The 18,047-nt window shown below is 30.6% G+C and overlaps 1 protein-coding gene across 2 annotated transcripts; it reads right to left on the reverse strand.

The window, feature by feature from the left end:
• Nucleotides 1–364: 364 nt before the first annotated feature.
• On the reverse strand, nucleotides 365–17,776 carry Uggt (UDP-glucose-glycoprotein glucosyltransferase). Of its 2 annotated transcripts, XM_074127738.1 has the most exons (27): nucleotides 17,636–17,776; nucleotides 17,196–17,420; nucleotides 16,224–16,444; nucleotides 15,944–16,132; nucleotides 12,799–12,965; nucleotides 11,989–12,184; nucleotides 11,697–11,910; nucleotides 11,399–11,616; nucleotides 10,648–10,863; nucleotides 10,363–10,539; nucleotides 10,103–10,284; nucleotides 8,825–9,041; nucleotides 8,350–8,541; nucleotides 6,891–7,119; nucleotides 6,707–6,815; nucleotides 6,441–6,623; nucleotides 6,136–6,345; nucleotides 5,023–5,179; nucleotides 4,824–4,897; nucleotides 3,582–3,752; nucleotides 3,308–3,491; nucleotides 2,882–3,064; nucleotides 2,636–2,739; nucleotides 2,390–2,561; nucleotides 1,624–1,740; nucleotides 1,322–1,460; nucleotides 365–528 (listed from the first exon to the last, which is right to left on the reverse strand). In XM_074127738.1, the coding sequence occupies exons 2-27, from the start codon at nucleotides 17,413–17,415 to the stop codon at nucleotides 491–493; spliced, it is 4,479 nt and encodes a 1,492-aa protein (XP_073983839.1). In that variant the 5' UTR covers nucleotides 17,416–17,420; nucleotides 17,636–17,776; the 3' UTR covers nucleotides 365–490. The 2 variants fall into 2 exon arrangements, with proteins under 2 accessions (XP_073983839.1, XP_073983840.1); XM_074127739.1 differs by lacking the exons at nucleotides 365–528; nucleotides 1,322–1,460; nucleotides 1,624–1,740; nucleotides 2,390–2,561 and having other exon boundaries at nucleotides 2,710–2,739; nucleotides 2,872–3,064.
• Nucleotides 17,777–18,047: the final 271 nt, after the last annotated feature.

Genomic DNA, 18,047 nt, shown 5'->3' on the forward strand with positions numbered 1-18,047 from the left:
AGGTTAAAACTGAACTACTTCCCAATAACGACCATGCTGATTACAAAAACGAAATCCAACTTTTTTTCTTCATCTTTATTATTAAAATTTTTTTATAACTGATAGAAGAACAGGCTTTAACAATCACAACAAAATTTCAATTTATACTCGCAAAACTAAACTATACAGTACATTTTTATTCACTCAATAGACCGCTTTTTCGTATTTTACATATATACAAATATGTCACTAATACACATGGTTATGAACGCCAAATAAATTATTTATATATTATAATTTATATACGGGAGATCAAATAAATTATCATAAAACGATCACTAACAAACATGGGTGCAAGTAAAATAAAAGTCATTAGAGATCCTCGTTTGTCAATGTTTTCAGAGAATTTGGCACCAAGCACTCGTGAAATTAAAAAAAAAATAGAAAAGTGTATGAATTTAAAATAAACGTCTTTTCTCTGCGAAATCCGAAATAATCGAAAAAAAAATATTTACAATTCACTATGTTGGTGTGATTGTGATTTTTCATCTGAAAACAAAAGTTCAGTAAATTAAAAACAAATGAAAAGTTTTTTTTAAAATTCATTAATAACGGAAGTCTCAGCATTTTTCATCATAATTTAAATATGTTTCATTCACTTATGAACCTCATACAACTGTCCTTCAGGACAGTTTTAATTAAGCTTCCTCAAAAATATAGGAGCCCTCTTTAATGTGGGAGTAAATGATGTTTAGCTAGAAAGCTGATCTACGCCGAAGCTTTGTACGTTAGCTCCTCCCGCCACAAAAAGAACTCTTTCTCCGCCTCGTAAAATGCAATCACGTTAAAAGTGTACAAGGTAGTATTCGGTAGTAGCGCCAGATCAAAGCTAACTGCGGAATAAGCTCAAAACTTAAATTTTTTGACATTCTAAGGAAGAAAAATAAATTGCGAAATTTAAGGATTTACCGAAGCAATTGAGTTAATCACAGCAATAAATAGGCAAACAGATTTGCAAAAGAGAACTGCTGCGATGGATCAGCCAGACCCCCTTCGCCTACTTCAGGCAACAAAATTATCAAGGTCAAACTGAAAACTTCAGGCAGGGGTTCAGAATGAAGGAATGGGTAGAGGCAAAAGATAGAAGAACTAACGAAAACTGTAAAAAATAAGGTCTAAATATTGAACTAAATATTTGTTTCACTCAGATCTCAATTATATTTGAAATGTTTGATTCCTTTAAAAGAGTCAAATCGTCCACCTCTGTTAAGTACAAATGAGGAAAAAATGCCCAGACTTTATTGTAGTATAAATGAAAAAATAAGAAATGACTGAAAATTACTATCAAACTCCTCCTCCTGGTCTTCGGTATTGCCCAAACCAAGATGGACTTGCTTAATTTCACTGTCATATTCGTTCCATTCGGTCACTATCCTCATCGCTGCCGTTAGTTTGGCTTCCTTGGTTAAAGGATTGTTACACTTAAACAAAACAAAACAAAAAAATTAAAAATGTACATAAATTAATCCCTTATTTAATGAGTGTTTCATACTTAATTTAGTTTAGCCATGATTAGTCAATGAAACAAATAGCAGATTAGTGCAATTAATTCCGAAAAATATATACAATATAAATCAATCTTACCAAATCTATTGTCTTTGCTCTAGTCTTGGACTCATCGTCACACCAAGTTTCACACCAAAGCCACTCTTGTGGTAACGACTTGATAGCTACTTGGTGAATCATGTTGTTTGGAAGATCCTAAAATGTATAATAAGTTATAACTTCGTATAACAGAAAAATGTGAAACTTTATTAATAGAATACGAATAATATATAACTATAACTTGAGGGAGGCGAACCCCTTAGAATGCTTACTCAAATATACTAGCAACTGGCTGGTCTGTTTTAGATTTTGGAAGCATTTTGTACAACTGTGCAGACTAAATTAAAAAATTATAATTGACTAATATTAAAAACAAATGCCTTCTCAACTGAATCGGCTACCTTAACAGTACTCCACCTGAAGAAAAATGCATGGTCGACATCTTAAATCATTAAAATTGCAAAACCTTTTACAAAAAATATGACAGCTCCTTTTTTCAGTGTGTTAGTAACAAGAAAATGGGGGCAAATTATTAGCCAGTCTACAACAGGACAACGTTCTAGCTATTGATTTTGTTTTCTATTCAGACATAAAAGATCCGATTCCCTCACAAAAACTGGCGAAAACAAAGGGTTTGACCTGTTATAAAAGGTATTCAATCCAGGCACAAGTAATTTGAAGTGAAATTGAGATATTTGAAATAATAGATGCTGAATGTTACAAATTTTATGCCAAAAACCAAGTAAGTAAATAAATTAAGCTTCATATGCTCATTATAGTAATATTAAATTTAAATCAAAATTACCTGATCTAGATTAGATAAGCTGTTAGGATCTTGACTAAGGGCTTGATATTGCCCTCTCAATCTATCACCAGCTGCTATTCTTCTAAATCGTTTTAAATCTACAACGTACAGGGCGCTAATATGGTATTTGCGTCCTTGAAGATGGTTGCGCCAATATCCACTCTTCCAGAACCTACATTAAATTAAGCGTTTTTTTCGTTTCCATGGTTTAATTTAATTCTACTTCAATTTTAAATCATTACAAACCTAAAACCATCCATTTCCGTGCGACTATCACAAAATGGGGTATATCCGTAAGGTGCGCCTCCCAAATCTAAATCAACTAATTCCTTCATATCAGCTCGTACCACCTGCAAAACGTTTAATAATTTTAAAACAACAATTACATTGACAATGGAAGAAAGAACTTATAACATTTTTAAATCGATGTATTTATTTTTATTTACAATAATTAATTGAAAAAATTGTTATAAATTAATTACATTTCCTTACTTGATCAGCATCAACGAATATTATCTTTTTAACATCCAGAGGAAAGAGTACGTCCAGGAATAAAATTTTATAACCCCAAATAATTCTTTGTTTTTCAGTCTGTTGATGTAGCCATCTAGGCCATTTGTATTGGACAAGCTCATATTGAAATCCATAATGTTTGGCCATCCTAGGCAGAAAATCCTAGAACAACGAGTTCATATATAATTCAAAATAAAATAACTGTTTTAGCTTTATCTTTCAAGTCGAGTTTTAATGGAATTTCACAAAGTATTTAGTTTTTTTCACAACGTATATTTCGCCGGTTTAATAAATATTCCAATGTAAAATTAGAGAACAGCATCATCTCTTAGATTAAATCTTTTTTTATCAAAAAAATTACATCCAAATTTAATTTAAAGAAATTTTAAAAGAAAAAAGTTATACCTTAAAAGTAGGTGAAAGGTAATTTTTAAGGAACCAAAATTTCACAGGAGTTTTAGTATTTTTAAGCACACTCAACATCATTATACGCAAAAACCTCTCATACAAATGGCCGGATGCAAGAGAAAATATGTTGATAACATCCTCTTTACCATCATATGTATCATCCCTACTGCCGCCAAATGTGCTAAAACAAAAAACAATTAATTTAACTTTATACATATTTGAATAGACATTCGTTTTCAAGATTTAGATATTAATAATAAAAACTACAAACCTCGCAATGGATCCCCAAAGACCTTGCTGTTCATCGTTATCATCCCCAAGAAGGTCTACTCCAGCTTTCTCAGGCTTTTTCGTTACCTTCAATTTAATTGCATGAGAACGGAAGGAACTTAACAGTATGGTGATTTCAGATTTGTTTACAGCATAATCAACGCCAAGATGGCTGAAATATTAAAAGCATTATGAAAAAAAAAACAAAAAAAAACTAACAACTTCCAAATTCATAAAATTGTTAACTCCATAACAGTAGTTATTGCATTGTTGAAATAGTTTATTAAATTACATCACTGCATAAGTTTTATTCAGACAACCACGAGCCGGATTCGATTAGCTATTCCAAAATATTTGTTTACATATTACGCAACTTGATTTTTAATACAGTTTGGAATCGTAAAAACGAAAATTAAACCATTTAAATAACTAGATTCCAGAAATTTCGAAATATTAATTTTCTGTTTAAGGGGTGTCACATCGGAGATCAAAGCACCAGGAACCTTCTTGGTGCATTGTCAAATTCAGAAAATGAGGTCCCTTTATATAGACAACATTGTCCATCACCAGACACCCCTACAGATCCTTGGAAGTGAAAATTCAAAGGTAACCAGCTAGATTTGAAAGTGCAACTTCCGCAAAAATTTACCTAATCTTACTTACTAAACTAATGAATTTGGACTATAAGTGGATTTTCTATGATGTGGTTGTTTAAGAGCTAGCAGTTTTTAAAGTTAGGTGTCTGGACTTAGATACTTGCTACCTAAATTTGGACCGTTGTGGGAAGACAGCAGGGACACTGGGTTAGGAAATTCACTTGAGACCAGTGAGAAAATTTGGCAGATGTTTAGGAGATATCCCTTAACCCATGGCTCTTATTTGGCCAGCATGCGACATACCACTTGTCTTTGCTGGTCAAGGCAAACGATACAACTATAAAAAGTAACTGGATTAGTTGATTACCGTCAGTCGTTTTAATACCTCTTTTAATAAGCATGATAGTAACTAATCAGTGGAGGTTTCTGTGAGTGTTTGCGGTTAGCAAAACAAAGAATCGCAGAAATTAAATTTTAAAAAACCTTTGTTATAATAAGAGGGGTTAAAACAAGTTTCTGGAGATCAACCAGAAGTACTATCTATTATTTGCACTGCCTTATTAATTAATTACAATTACTGCAAATTTGCAAGTGCTGGGAAGATCACTTAAAATTACTGTATTCATACATAAGATTTCTGATATTACCTGTATCCCGCAATATCGTAAAGTGCAGCTGACCTTCCATGCCTCAATCGAAGAGTCCACGCACCAGGATTGGCCTAAAACATGAACACAATTCTCAACTATCAGCGTTATCTTTTTACAGAACTATTACAATATTATCTCTTCAAAACATTTTTCTCTTGTTTTAATTTTCTGTATTAAATATTATTTTAAAACTTACCTTTAACTGGAAATATCCAAGATTCGCCATCACAATTGTATCAAACTCTGTAGGGGATCTCTCAGTACCTAATGTAACCTGAAGACCACGAGGGGGTGAACCAAGGACCGTATCAAAACAATGTCCTTCCAAAATAAGGTATTCCAATTCAAAATGACTAAAAACAAATTATGTTCACTTGCATTTTAATTGTAAATAAAATAAAATAATTATTTTCATTCCTTACACCTTCTATCACTGTTAATTTAAAATGGGATGATTACTTTAGATTACCTAAATTTTGATTCAATTGGTATCATTTTAAGGTCCCAGAAAATATGAGGATTCTTTTAAAAAAAAGAAACACAAACAGGAAGTTAAAAATTTGATTTCATTTGATTTTTTTAAAGAAAATTAGTTTAAAGTGGTTCTAAGGCCGTTGTGACTTTACGTTTCAATAATTTGCGTATACGTTTCTGATTAGTAATTATAATTGAGGGTTTGTAAAAATGCCGAATTTTGAAAAAAAAAATTAATAAACCAGAATTTGAATCCTTGAAATATTTTTTTATATAAGCATTAAAAATCACGGATGTACGTTAATTTTATTCGAAACAATTTATATTTGAATTGTTTTAGTGAATGTAAGTTAGATTACTGAGTATGAAGAAGCGATTTTAAGCTTTTCTTACAGCGATACTTAAAGATCACTTCTTATTCATTATTTAGTTTAAAGAATTGGATACGAGATTAACTCAATTGATAGTGCGTTGGACTTGTAAAGTAGGAAGTCCTTCGTTATCCACGTCCGCTGCTTCTCTTGTAAGAGCGTCTGCAGCTCACTTTCGGTGATGGAGTCTAGAGCGAGAGAGTACAGTTCGAAGGCCGGCAATGCATTCAAAAAGCTAAGAATAAGAAAGCGAATGGCCTTGGATGTTGTTGCGATTAAATTAAAAGAAAATAATAATTGAAATATTTTAATAAATAAGATTGAATCATTTTGATTTGATTGGAAACGTTAACGGTTTGACTTTCAGAAATGCACTGAGAACAAGTAGAAGAAGTACAGGATCATTTCATTATATATTCACCCTCCATTTCATTAATCTTTTTATTATTGACTTAATATAATACCTGTGAACGTTTGAATCTACTTGATCCAATTTAATGTTGTCCAAATCATGTGGGCTAGCAATACTCTCAACCATCCAATTATCAGGCACCAACATATTTTGTGTTAAGAGCGGTGCACCCGGCATGTTTGAAAACTTCGCCATTGGACCATTAGCTAATTCGCCAGATGATGTGAATTGCGGGGCAGGTTCAATTACATAACGGTAGAAGCTAATAATGTAAAAAAACATTTGCTTATTTAAGATTAAAAATATAAACTATAAAAAAAGTAAGATAGTAAATAAATGCTAAAATTGTAGACATACCTTTTAAGGGGCATATCACTATTCTTTTCAACACAATTCAAAAATATTTTGATATCTGCGTTAAATACTTGTTGGAATGTAGACAATATAGAACCAATTTTGTGAGCTCCATGAGATACGGGATCGACAATAGCTACTAAATCGAATGCAGGGCCATCTAAGGTAGCTGGAAGTTTTACTACACTAAAATACAAAACATTTAAAATAAATTTTTAAATTTTTTATTATAATGTTCTAAAATAAAAATTTTCAAATAACTTAATTACCTATGCTCTTCACCAAATGGATTGATCTCAAAACGGCTTTTTGTTTCTGGTCTTGAAGCCAGAAGAGACACAGATTTTAAAAGCATATCACTATTAAGTAAATTAACATCTGCAATTAGAAATAGATAATTTTGATTTCGAATTAAATAATTTAATTTACAATAAAATACTTTTGTTAACTGACCCTCAATATTTTTAACTATTACTTTATAAATTTTCTCAACATGAGTTGAAAGACTTAATCTTTCTAGAAGATCAAAGTCATCAATTGTAAAATGTTCATTATTATCAAATGGACCAAGTACACGACCATTGCTGATAACACCTCTCTGTCCAGGTTGGAATAACAGAGATTCTTTGATAAATCTTGAGTGGATTTTCAGTAATTCATCAACCTTCTTTTCAATTTCGCCCTAAAATAATTCAACAAAAAATACATTGTTTATACCAAAATATATAAATAGATAAACTATTAACCAGTTATTAAGACACCAGCTGGTAAAATCTGAATTTTGCTAGTGGTTTTAAATGATCATCTACATATACATAAATATAACGCAGCATAAAAAGATATACAAAATTTAAAGCCATGCAGCGCTGTATCTGATGTAAAAATTATCAATACTAACTTGTGGAGGAATCGATTACAAAGAGTATTTGATTGTCAGTATTAAAAAATTCCGAACAATTTTTATTCTGATCAATAACATGAGCATTTGATAGAGACTCTGATTCAGAATCATATACTGTTTTCAAACAATCAAATTAATATAATAAATTAAGATAAAAAATATCGTTTTCAGATTTTAATATGTTAACTGACCTCTGACCTCTGTTTTGAGAGACACTTTAAGCATCATTCAATTTGTTTTTATTTTGTCTTTCATTTACTTAACTATCATCTACTGTAGCTGTTCCAATCTATAAACAATCCTTTACAACCTTACTTCATAACTCACAGAGCATATTTAAACACTCGCCGAAAGTTCATTGAAAAAGTATGATTGTTTTATTAATCGAAGTGTACTAACATTACAGTAAATTTATATCGCAATCCTGGTAGCACTGATTAAGGCTGGCCATCAGTGTCAGAAATAGTTTTCAGTTTGAAGAAAATGACGTTGGGTTTTGTTTTTAACCATAAAGAAAATATTAACTGTAACTTTATCAAAAATGGCAAAACAGTTCATTCATACTTCTACTATGAAAGCTGGAAAGCTGAAGCATTTTAGTTTGAGAAATATAAACCCCTTTTAAAGAAATAAAAAAAATGCAAAACTTGGTAATTGCAACTTGACAGTGTAGGTGATTCAACCGGTTAGAGGAAAACATAGTGCAGTTAAAGCCTTCTTTTATTCTAAACCTAGATGTTATAAACATAGACGATAAGTAATTGCTAAAGAGTATGATCTGTTTCGAGTATTAGCACTAACATGTTAATTTGATTATAAACGAGAAAATCTAATAAAAATCCGACTTTTCTACTACACATATCTTTACTGTTAAAACCATCTCAAAGACAACCCTGCTAACAGTGATTAAAATTTAACTTCTTTAAACTTAATTTAAAATAAATAAATAAATAAAAACAAAAAATAAACATTGATTTAGCTAGCCATTGAAATGAATATAAGTGTTCTTACAGTTATTCCATAATCAGATAATTCTTTTAAACTGTTCTCTATATTATCAGCATCAGCTAATAAATCGCTAATTTTTTTTAAAGAATTTTCAGATGACTGTATTAATGCTCCCAAAACAACTTTATTCAGGATACTTCCATGTTCATCCTGGCTACTGATGATGGGGCCAGTTCTTGTGTTGCTGCCACCTTCCTAAACAGAAGCAATAGATAATAAATAATAATGAAATAATTTGAGTTTATGAATAATTTGCAGAATTAGATTAGAATTCAATGAATGCAAGGAACTCCTCTGTAATGGTATCTAGAATAGAATCCACACCGAATTGGAGCCGATCGCAGACCCTTGATTCAAGCAGCTTTTTAAAAGTGATAAATCCAACTAACCAGAGCACGCTCTACGACCTCTCCGAAAAGCCGACAGACAAAAGATGTGCAATATCTCTGTTTTAACAACTAACAGTGATTAAACTTACCATTTGACGAATAGCATTCGATAATAATTCCTTTCCTTTATCGTCACCCAAATCAACAACAACCCAGTTGGTAATTAAGTGAAGATCATTTTTCTTTTGATTTCCTTTGCCCATTATGTAGTGCATGTTATTTAACAAATCTAAAATTGATTGATCAGCAAATTTAGTTAGTGCTAAATATCTCTCTTTGTTGGCGGACAATACTCGCTCGTTCAACCTAAAACCAATAATCGTGAAACAGAACTTTAATAAACGTATGTTAGGAATTTTTAAGCAAACAATAATTTCTTATCTAAAAGAAATATTTACAGAAGCCCAAGGAGTGAATCAGATCTTAGGTGAACAGCATCTATCTTTATTTTATACTTTTTGATAGTTGCTACATAAACAATTTTAAATCTGGAATCATCCATTGTTTCAGATTTGTACTCGAACAAATTAATAGGAAACTTTAAATTTGTTGCTATGCATTCAATCAGGTTATAGAATGAGTCAGCTTGGCCATTGGACAGTACCAGTACAATATTATTGATTAACATTAGGTAATTCAAGGGATAAAAGCATGTTTTAATTTTATCTCGCGCCATTTTACAAGATATTTTGGGAAGAATTGAAAAAACAATAATAAGGCAGTTATTTGCTTATGTATGTATTAATGCTGCAAATAACGTCAGTAATGTAAAAGAACGATGCTGATGTTGTGGAGGCCTAGATATACTGATACTGATGTTCTGAGAGCAGTGACCTATTCTATTTTGTTTTTGAACATTCGCACCGTTAAAAGTACAATTAAGCCAAAATTCCAATAGCTCCAAAGATTTTAGGTTTGTTGGAATAGCATGTTCTTTCTCCGTCTCAAATTTTGAGATAAGTGAATTTACAAAATGAATTGAACATTAATGCCTAAAATCATTAATGCACAGCAAAAAAAAAGCCTGTCAAGAGAAGTCGTTTGATATTCCGTTTAAAATCTGTCACAATAAATCTACAAAATAAGTTTAATGAAAAATGAACAGTATCAAAATGGATTAAATTCTCAGCCCACTGAGCTCATGCTGCACAGTCGACCTCGAGTCCCGACTACATTTGTCAAACAACTTGCTAACACCTGGTTCGATACAGATGGGAGTGAGAAAGCACCCCAGATTGACTGTCCAGCCCTTCTCTAGTTAGTTCTAACGACTTGCAGACTGTTCATTTTTAGGTTTTCCGGTGTTTGAAAAGAACAAATCAAGAAATAATATCCTATTCTAAAAGAAGAAAAAATACATTACATACCTGGGCATAATATTAGGCCGATTCATTAGATAATCTATAACATTATCTTTATCAGTTAAATCACCTTTATAAACAGCTTTTTGTAAAGCAGGCGTTTGATTCATTATCTCACTCAATACAGCCTCTTCAAAATCATCAGCTGTTAAACTTTTTTCTGGAAGTGGTACACCATTAAGCAAGACCTTTAAAAAGGAAAATCATTTTTAATAAAATAATATTTTTACAATAATAACAAAAGCAATTAATAAAACTAGAAATACCTGCGGCATGTTTCTTAGGCCAGACTTCTCAACAAATTCTGTTGATAATTTTAATCCTGTATTATAATCAGAATCTGGTCCAAAAACTTCATCTAAATCGTACTTAAATTTACTTTTTAACAATGAATGAATGTCACTTGGTAGAATAGTTTTATCCTCTCCTACACTAGCGTAAACCTTAAGATGTAAACATGAATTTTTTATTAATTCATTTTGGTATAACGAAAATACTAATTACTCGTATAAATGTTAAATTAACTAAAATATTATTATATATTTACTAACATCCGTCATAAAATTAATAGCTTGAGATATGTCCTTTATTTCTGAGATATAGTTGTAGGCATTCAACATTGCTACGCCACTGTCCTCCAAACCATTCACACTACCATTCAGTGCGAATACCATTCCCAATCTTAGCGGTGCATTATGCACCAAAAATGATTGCAGTAATTTAACCAATGGAATTACTTTTTTATTAGAAGGATCACCAATAACAACCTGTAACGAAAATAAAAAAACTTACTCAAAATATTCTATTACGTTTAAAAACGGCATTTCTGCTCATACACTATTCTTGACCAACTTAGGTGGGAAAAAAATCATGACCAGTAAAATATGCAGCGCGTTGTGAACGTGACTACGTTTTTTGCTGATTAAAAATGAATCAGCTTAAGCAAATCCTAAAATGAAATCTGTCTGGTATATAGAGAATTACTTACACTACGTAGAGAATATGGAAGCCAAATATGGTAGTATGTATGTGGGAATGTTTTAGTTACTCTACTCATAGCAATTCCCCAATTCGTAGTTTTAAACAACACAAGAGGTAAAGTAAATGCGATAAGACAACACAAGAAGCATAATAAGGGAGACATCCCAATTTTGGAGAACAAACAAGCAAGTAAGAAGCAAAGTAAATGCCATCTTATCCACAACAGCGCTCAAAAAACTCCAGCCCCAAACAGCTCTATCTTTTGATTAATTTACATAAGTTTGGTACTTTAATCACATCTTCAGCAAGAAAACAACGCACCAAGTTATAAAGATTCTTTCTGATGGAGCGAATCATTCCAGGAAAGGTAGGACGCAGAAGATCAAACAAAGAGGTGGACCATCTTTGGTAAGCTTTGTCATGTTCAATGTCATTAAGCCACATAACAGCTGAATCACGTATATCTAATCCAAAATCAACTCCTGTCGTACTTAGATCAACTGCTAATAAAGACTTGAATACTTTCTTTTCAGTTATACCTAAAAAGAAAAAAGAAAATGCAATGAATAGTAGAATGAGATAATACAAAAATTGGTAAATTCAAGAATAAAGTATTTACCTATATCATGAAGACCTTCCATAACTCTTAACTCATCCCGAATATATTCTAATATAGTAAATATATCCTGGGTTTCTAAATCAAAAAACATTCCATTAACGAATAAAGCAGCATCTGATGGTTGAAGATGAAGAGTTGATGAAAATCGATCTTGATTTTGTCTCATTTCGTTTTTTAACTCTGCACTGACTACTGTTTTAACTAAAGATCTAGCCTAGAATAGATAAATTATTTTTTTAATTAAGTTAAATAAAAAGGAAAGATAAAAAAAAAAATTAAACATTATCCATACCTGTGTCGGAAAATTCTGAGCTATAAATGTCATCACATTTAAAACTTCTTCCTTTGGTGCGGTAAGTATTCTTTGCGCAGCTTGTAAACTTAGTTCTTGGAATTGCCATACTTTTAAAGGTGCTAGCTCGCTGGACGATTCTAATAATTCTTGCCGAAACTTTTCCAAATTGTCTAATTTTTCTGGATAAAGTTGTCTGAAAAAAAAAATCTATTGTATTAAAATCATGCAAACCCTTTCATTAAATTATTTAAGTATCATAAATTTTTTTTCAATTAGAACTTTTAAATAATAGTTACTTTAAATAATTCGGGACCTCAGAACCCACAAAAATTCATCTAACTAGAATTCTCGACAACTTTAACAAAAGGAACAGAAGTATATTGATATTGCAATAGTCATAACGTGTAAAATAAATGAAAGAGAAAAATCAAAATCCATACACAACATTCTCTTACAGTATTTCTTCAATTTTATTGCATAATTTTTTCCAAAAACTGTTTTTCATGTTAAAGATGTTATCAAAGAAGGCTATTTCGCTGGTATGTTTTCATGCCAGCTTTAAATAAATAAATTCCAAGGTATTTTGGACGCATGTTGATAGCAAAAATACTTTTCTGAAAGTTTCTCACATTAACATACTTAAATCAAATCCTAATTGAGAGAGGTAATCAAACCAAGTTTACTACACAACTCGCTTATCTTATCGACCCTGCTCATCTCTAATCGCACAGCAATAGGCCCCTTACTCTGGTAGGAAAACGAAATAGTTTGTGATGTACTTATAAATTAATTAATCTTAAAGCTTACTTCAATGTTCGAAAATGAAAACCTTCAACTTCTTCATCTTCTTCTTCTTCGCTATCTTCTGTTTGAGAACCTTCGACTTTTGTGTCATCTTGAGCTTTATATTCGGTTGATTTCATTTGTAACTCTACTCCATATCCTGAAAGTCTAAGTTTTTTTGGTACTCTTTCCTACAACAAAAAACAAACTTAAGTTTTGTAATCTACTAAATAAAAAAAAATTATAGAAGTTTTGGAATCATTTAATATTAACAATGTTTCTATCAACAAAGTATTAAAGGTTAAAACAACTGTGTTGCCCAGTTCAGTTGTTATATTATGTGTGGTGTGTCCATTTTGTTTGCTTATGTTCTATAATCTGGTTTGTTTCATTTTGTTTTAATTTCAAGATTGCTCGGATTAACTTTTAGTTTTTATGCCAGGAAATATGTTAATAATATTAATGGGGGCACTTTAGTATTGTGTTCAATAAGTATTACTTGAATTGTTGAACATATCGACAGACGGCCAGAAAGGCTATTGTCTATGTCTACTGTGAAAAAAATAATATACAAAAACAAAGTTTGTTTTTTTTATTTTGTAATTTTTGTAAATGTATTTTGTGGTACAACTGTATTTTATTTATAATATACATCATTATTCTCATTATTATTATCATTTAATATTAAGAATAAATTCAATAAGTTATTGAACGATTTTTGTATTGAAAATGACTTACAAGTAAATATTACAAAAACAGTTGTAATGCCGTTCACAAAAGCTGGACATTTTAAAATAAATAATAGAGTTATGTACAATGAGCAGCCGCTAAATTTAGTAAAATCTTTTAATTATTTAGGTGTGCCACTGTCTTCATCGGGAAAATTTAGAAAAGCTTGCGATTATTTTGTGAATAAAAGCCAGGTGGTTATTCCTAGAGTAATGAACATATTATCTCCTATAGATCTGATGGCTGGAACTCTAAAGTTCATCTCTTTAAGTCACTAATATTGCCGACCCTACTGTATTCCTCCGAAAATTGGGCTGCTGATTACTCGGATATATTAGAAAGAGTACAATTAAAATTTTTCAAATACTTGCTACATTTATCTTCCAATACCCCAAATTGTTATAACCGCTTAGAAGTAAATAGTTATCACCTAAAATGTTATATATTCAATAGAATGATTAAATTCTGGCACAAACTGTTATCATTACCTAATAATCAAATTCAGAAAATCTGTTATTTAAAATTAGTTCAGGAAATTAATAATACAAATATTCCTTACAATTGGTGTTCACGTTTAAAAAATATGTTGTACAGCATCGGTGCCATAGATATTTGGAACAGTCAAGATCCAGTCCTACTAAAGAACAACCTCACCAATTTAAAAATTTCATTTCAGAATAACCTTTTGTGTAAGGATGTAGATAATGTTCTGAACTCCAGGTTTAACTTCCACTACAGGTTAGTAAGTGCTTTAGGCATCTTAGTGTTAACATGAGCATTGCAGTTTTAAGATTATTTGTACAGTTAAGGCTTGTTAGCAATAAATCTCCTAGTTTTTTCATAATGGGAAGGAAATTTAAATTTAAGCCAGAAAACCTCTGTTTTACCTGTTCCTTGTTTAAATCTGACACGTTAGAACACTTCTTAATAGAGTGCCCTTACTACAGTCCCTTAAGGTATCAGCATTTAAATAAATATACATTAGAAATAGTTTCTCTCCTGACTTTCCACTCTAAATTAGAGTTACAGAATTTGTAACTTTTTGTAACTCAAGCTTTGGAAAGGCGGCAAAAAGCAGGAGTTATTTTAGGGTTCAAGTAAAATTCACAGTTGAGTTAATTAATTTAAGAAAAAAATAAATTGAAATAACAATAATTTTTAGTGAAAGGTATCATTTATTTTTGTTTATGTTTATATTATTATTTTATTTTTTTACATTACATTCATTTAATGTAGTACACTAGAGTTTATTTATGTTTAACCAACTCATTGCAAAAAGTTGTAAACTTATAAGCAATAAAGTTATTTATTTATTTATATACATCATTATTCTCATTATTATTGTCATTTAATATTAAGAATAAATAAATGTATAATTTATTAATTAAATTTCCAAATAAAAATTATTGAAGCATAAAAGATTATATCTCAAAAAATGTATCGGTTAGTTACCTTTTAATTTCAAATTTTAAGATGAGATCTAAATTTTTAAATTGAAATGTCTGAGAAAAACAAATAAATCTAACAGTTTTACGCTAAGGGCAATTTTTCAAAATTTTCTAATGGGCGTCTAACCTTCGAAGAACCTATTCAACTCGGGGGGACGTTACACTATGTATTCTGTTATGTTCTGCACGTTGAAAGATCCATTCATTAGTTTTTTTTTTTTTTTTTTTTGAGTGCGGTGACTTTTTATCACAAGTAGTTGTTGGCCATAACTTGCTCTAGTCTTTTTTCTTAACCCTGTCTAATTTCTTATACATCTCAGAAAGATTATTGGATAAAGATCAGTTTGTCACCTAACACCTTAATCATCAAGTGCATTTTAGAATCATGACTTATTTTTTGCTTTATAGTATTTAAGAAGTGAAATTACTAAAACTGTTTCGAAGACCTTATTAAAAAGGGTGTTTGAAAGAATATAACTGGCAGAGCGAATTTCGTCTTACCAAACATTTACTATTAAGCTTCCGCAAAAATCCTTCTTATAGGATTTCATAAACCATCTTTAGAATAGCAAATATTCTGTAGTAATAGCATTTCATTTCAGCCAACAATAAAAATCAGACGAGTTGAACGTTGTAAGATAGAAGTCAGATCTTTCACGAATTTCAATAGTTCTCAATATCGTAAAAACAAAATTATCTTCTTAAAATATAAAAGCAGAATACATTTCAATCAATCCCTTTCTAGATTTAACAAAGCGATTCTCAACTTCCAGGTATTGGGATTACTCGAATGTTTTGAGTTTCTAATTTATTCATTTATCATGGCAAATAAAAACAAAATAGATAATCAAAAGATAAAGAACCTACAATATATGCTACAATAAAAAAATTTACATGTCACATCAGAGAGATGTTTCCAGCAAGTTACGTTGCGAGAAACTTCCTAAAAAATTAAATATTTATCAAAGAACGTGAATAAGTGATTTATTTACCTTGACCCAATGTCGTAAAATATAGCGTAATGCTCCTTTTTCTGCCTTAGTTTTTAAAAAATTGTGAAATTCTGAAAATTCCGGGGTACCGAGTTCTCCATAAAGAATAACTACGGGGCCATCATCACCTTTCTGGTATTTATGGTCTAAACGAAGGATGTCCGTTTCATTGAAGACCTCATCAGATAGCTAAATGAGAAAATATTATAACATATCAGGTAATCTTCATGGGTCTCTATAAATTCAGAACAATTACAAAACTACATTATATATAACTTACTATTCTCTTTTCAATTTGTTCAAGGGAACATTCAATGTAACCTCCAATTTCCACAGCTACGGGGCATTGAATCCCTTTTTCTTTGGCAATCTGACAATACATTTCTACTCTCGGCGAATAAACATGTAGTGAGAGAAAAAATTTTAACAACGAAATCTGGGCTGGTGTTAAAAATTTCTCAAGTACTCCTAGTGCTTTATCATATTTAGCTTTATCATTCGCTAAACCATAAAACAGATAAAATATTAATATATTTGGTATTTCATATCTTAATGCCTACTATCAACTAATAACAAAACTAATTTTGCAGAGATAGCTTATAAATCCTTAAATAAAGACATCGGGAATGAAGAGGGATTTTCCACACCGTTCTGGAATCTGGGGCTAGCAAAGCAGAAGGATGCCTCCAGGGTTTATAAAAGTTAATAAAAATTGTCTGGTTTTTTTTTTTGTGCGCTGAAAGGCCACGCTTTTTTACAAAAATTAATAAGAACTGATAAGAATAATAAGAGCTGAGTGTAAAAATGGTAATGAGGAAGTTCGAAAATTTCCAAAGGTATCACTACCTAGGTTATTGGCTTGTTTAAAAAAAAAAGTTGGTGGAAGTATACTTAAGACAGGTACAGAAGAATGTTTGGGGATTTTGCAGTTTAAAAATATCTTATAAAATTAGATGCAGATAAACAGGTTGTTCCTGGAGAAGAAAACCCAAAAGTTTTTTTTATAGATTTTGGTGATTGAAGAGATGAGTATATTAGTCTCAACTCTCTCGTTCTTGGGCACTCCGTTTCATTTACTAAATTTTAAATTTTCGAAAGGAATCATAAATACAAGAAATGTGTGATAAAAATTCCAAAATTTTAAAGAATTATTTGTATACAAACTAATAAGCAGGTCTTATTCCGTTACGGCAATCAGAAAAATCAGAATACAAAACTCTCCACTAATTTCAAATAATAATTGTACACTTACGTTCATCAATTAATGGAGGATCTAATGAAGAAATAGCATCAACAAAATTCCAAAAAGAAGTAGGATTTTCTTCAAAAAGATATTCTGCCATTTCCAATACCAAAGGTGTAACTTCCCATTTTGCATCAATTACTGTAGTTACAGATTTAGGTTTCTTTTTTGAATTTGCATAATCTATACTAATTACTAGAAACGTTAACAGTATTGACGTGATGTCCATGTCTCCTATATTAAATGTTTTAATGAAAACTCTGAGGTAAAGACATTTTAAGAAATAAATACGTTTTAGAAATATGCTAAAAATAAATATCATAAGGAAATTAAGAGAATATTGATAAAAGATAATAAAAAGAGAAATTTTCTTTACAAAATTATTTATTGGAAAAAAGTAAGGAATTTAAGTTATTTAAAATATCACTCATAAAAAAATGATAACTTACCGCAGGATTTCAGGTACTGGGAAATTAAGAATAAGATGTAATTGATATTTTAACTAATAGTGAACGTTCATTATTTATTAAGTTTCAGTTATAACCTTAAGTAAACACATCAGCCTACCGGTCAAGAACATGAATACAGGTGCAAACTTCTGATTGGTTGAAGTAGACAAAAGTGCATTTGTTTGTTTGATCACAAATTTTTTATTCTTGCAAGTCAAGTTCAAGTCAGAGAAATTAATTGTGGCAATTCGTACATACAATCATAGTTTATGGAAAGTTGATGATTTAAATTTCGTGAGTTTATCCTAACTTCAACTTTACTTACACTTTTTCCATTCCCCATAAAAAAATTTAATGACCACATTTTCAGTTGCTTACAAAATAATGAATTCAATTCTTTTTATTAATTTTT

The sequence above is a fragment of the Rhodnius prolixus genome, unplaced genomic scaffold (genome assembly GCF_049639745.1).
Source record: "Rhodnius prolixus isolate KJV_2025 unplaced genomic scaffold, Rpr scaffold_9, whole genome shotgun sequence".
Taxonomy (NCBI): domain Eukaryota; kingdom Metazoa; phylum Arthropoda; class Insecta; order Hemiptera; family Reduviidae; genus Rhodnius; species Rhodnius prolixus.

Excerpts from the sequence above, each read along its gene's own strand:
- Uggt (XM_074127738.1), bottom strand. The coding sequence starts at position 17,415 with ATGGACATCACGTCAATACTGTTAACGTTTCTAGTAATTAGTATAGAT. Across the intron at positions 9,042-10,102 it reads CGGCCTAATATTATGCCCAG|GTTGAACGAGCGAGTATTGT; the intron begins GTATGTAATGTA and ends TATTGGTTTTAG. Across the intron at positions 8,542-8,824 it reads CGAATGCTATTCGTCAAATG|GAAGGTGGCAGCAACACAAG; the intron begins GTAAGTTTAATC and ends GCTTCTGTTTAG.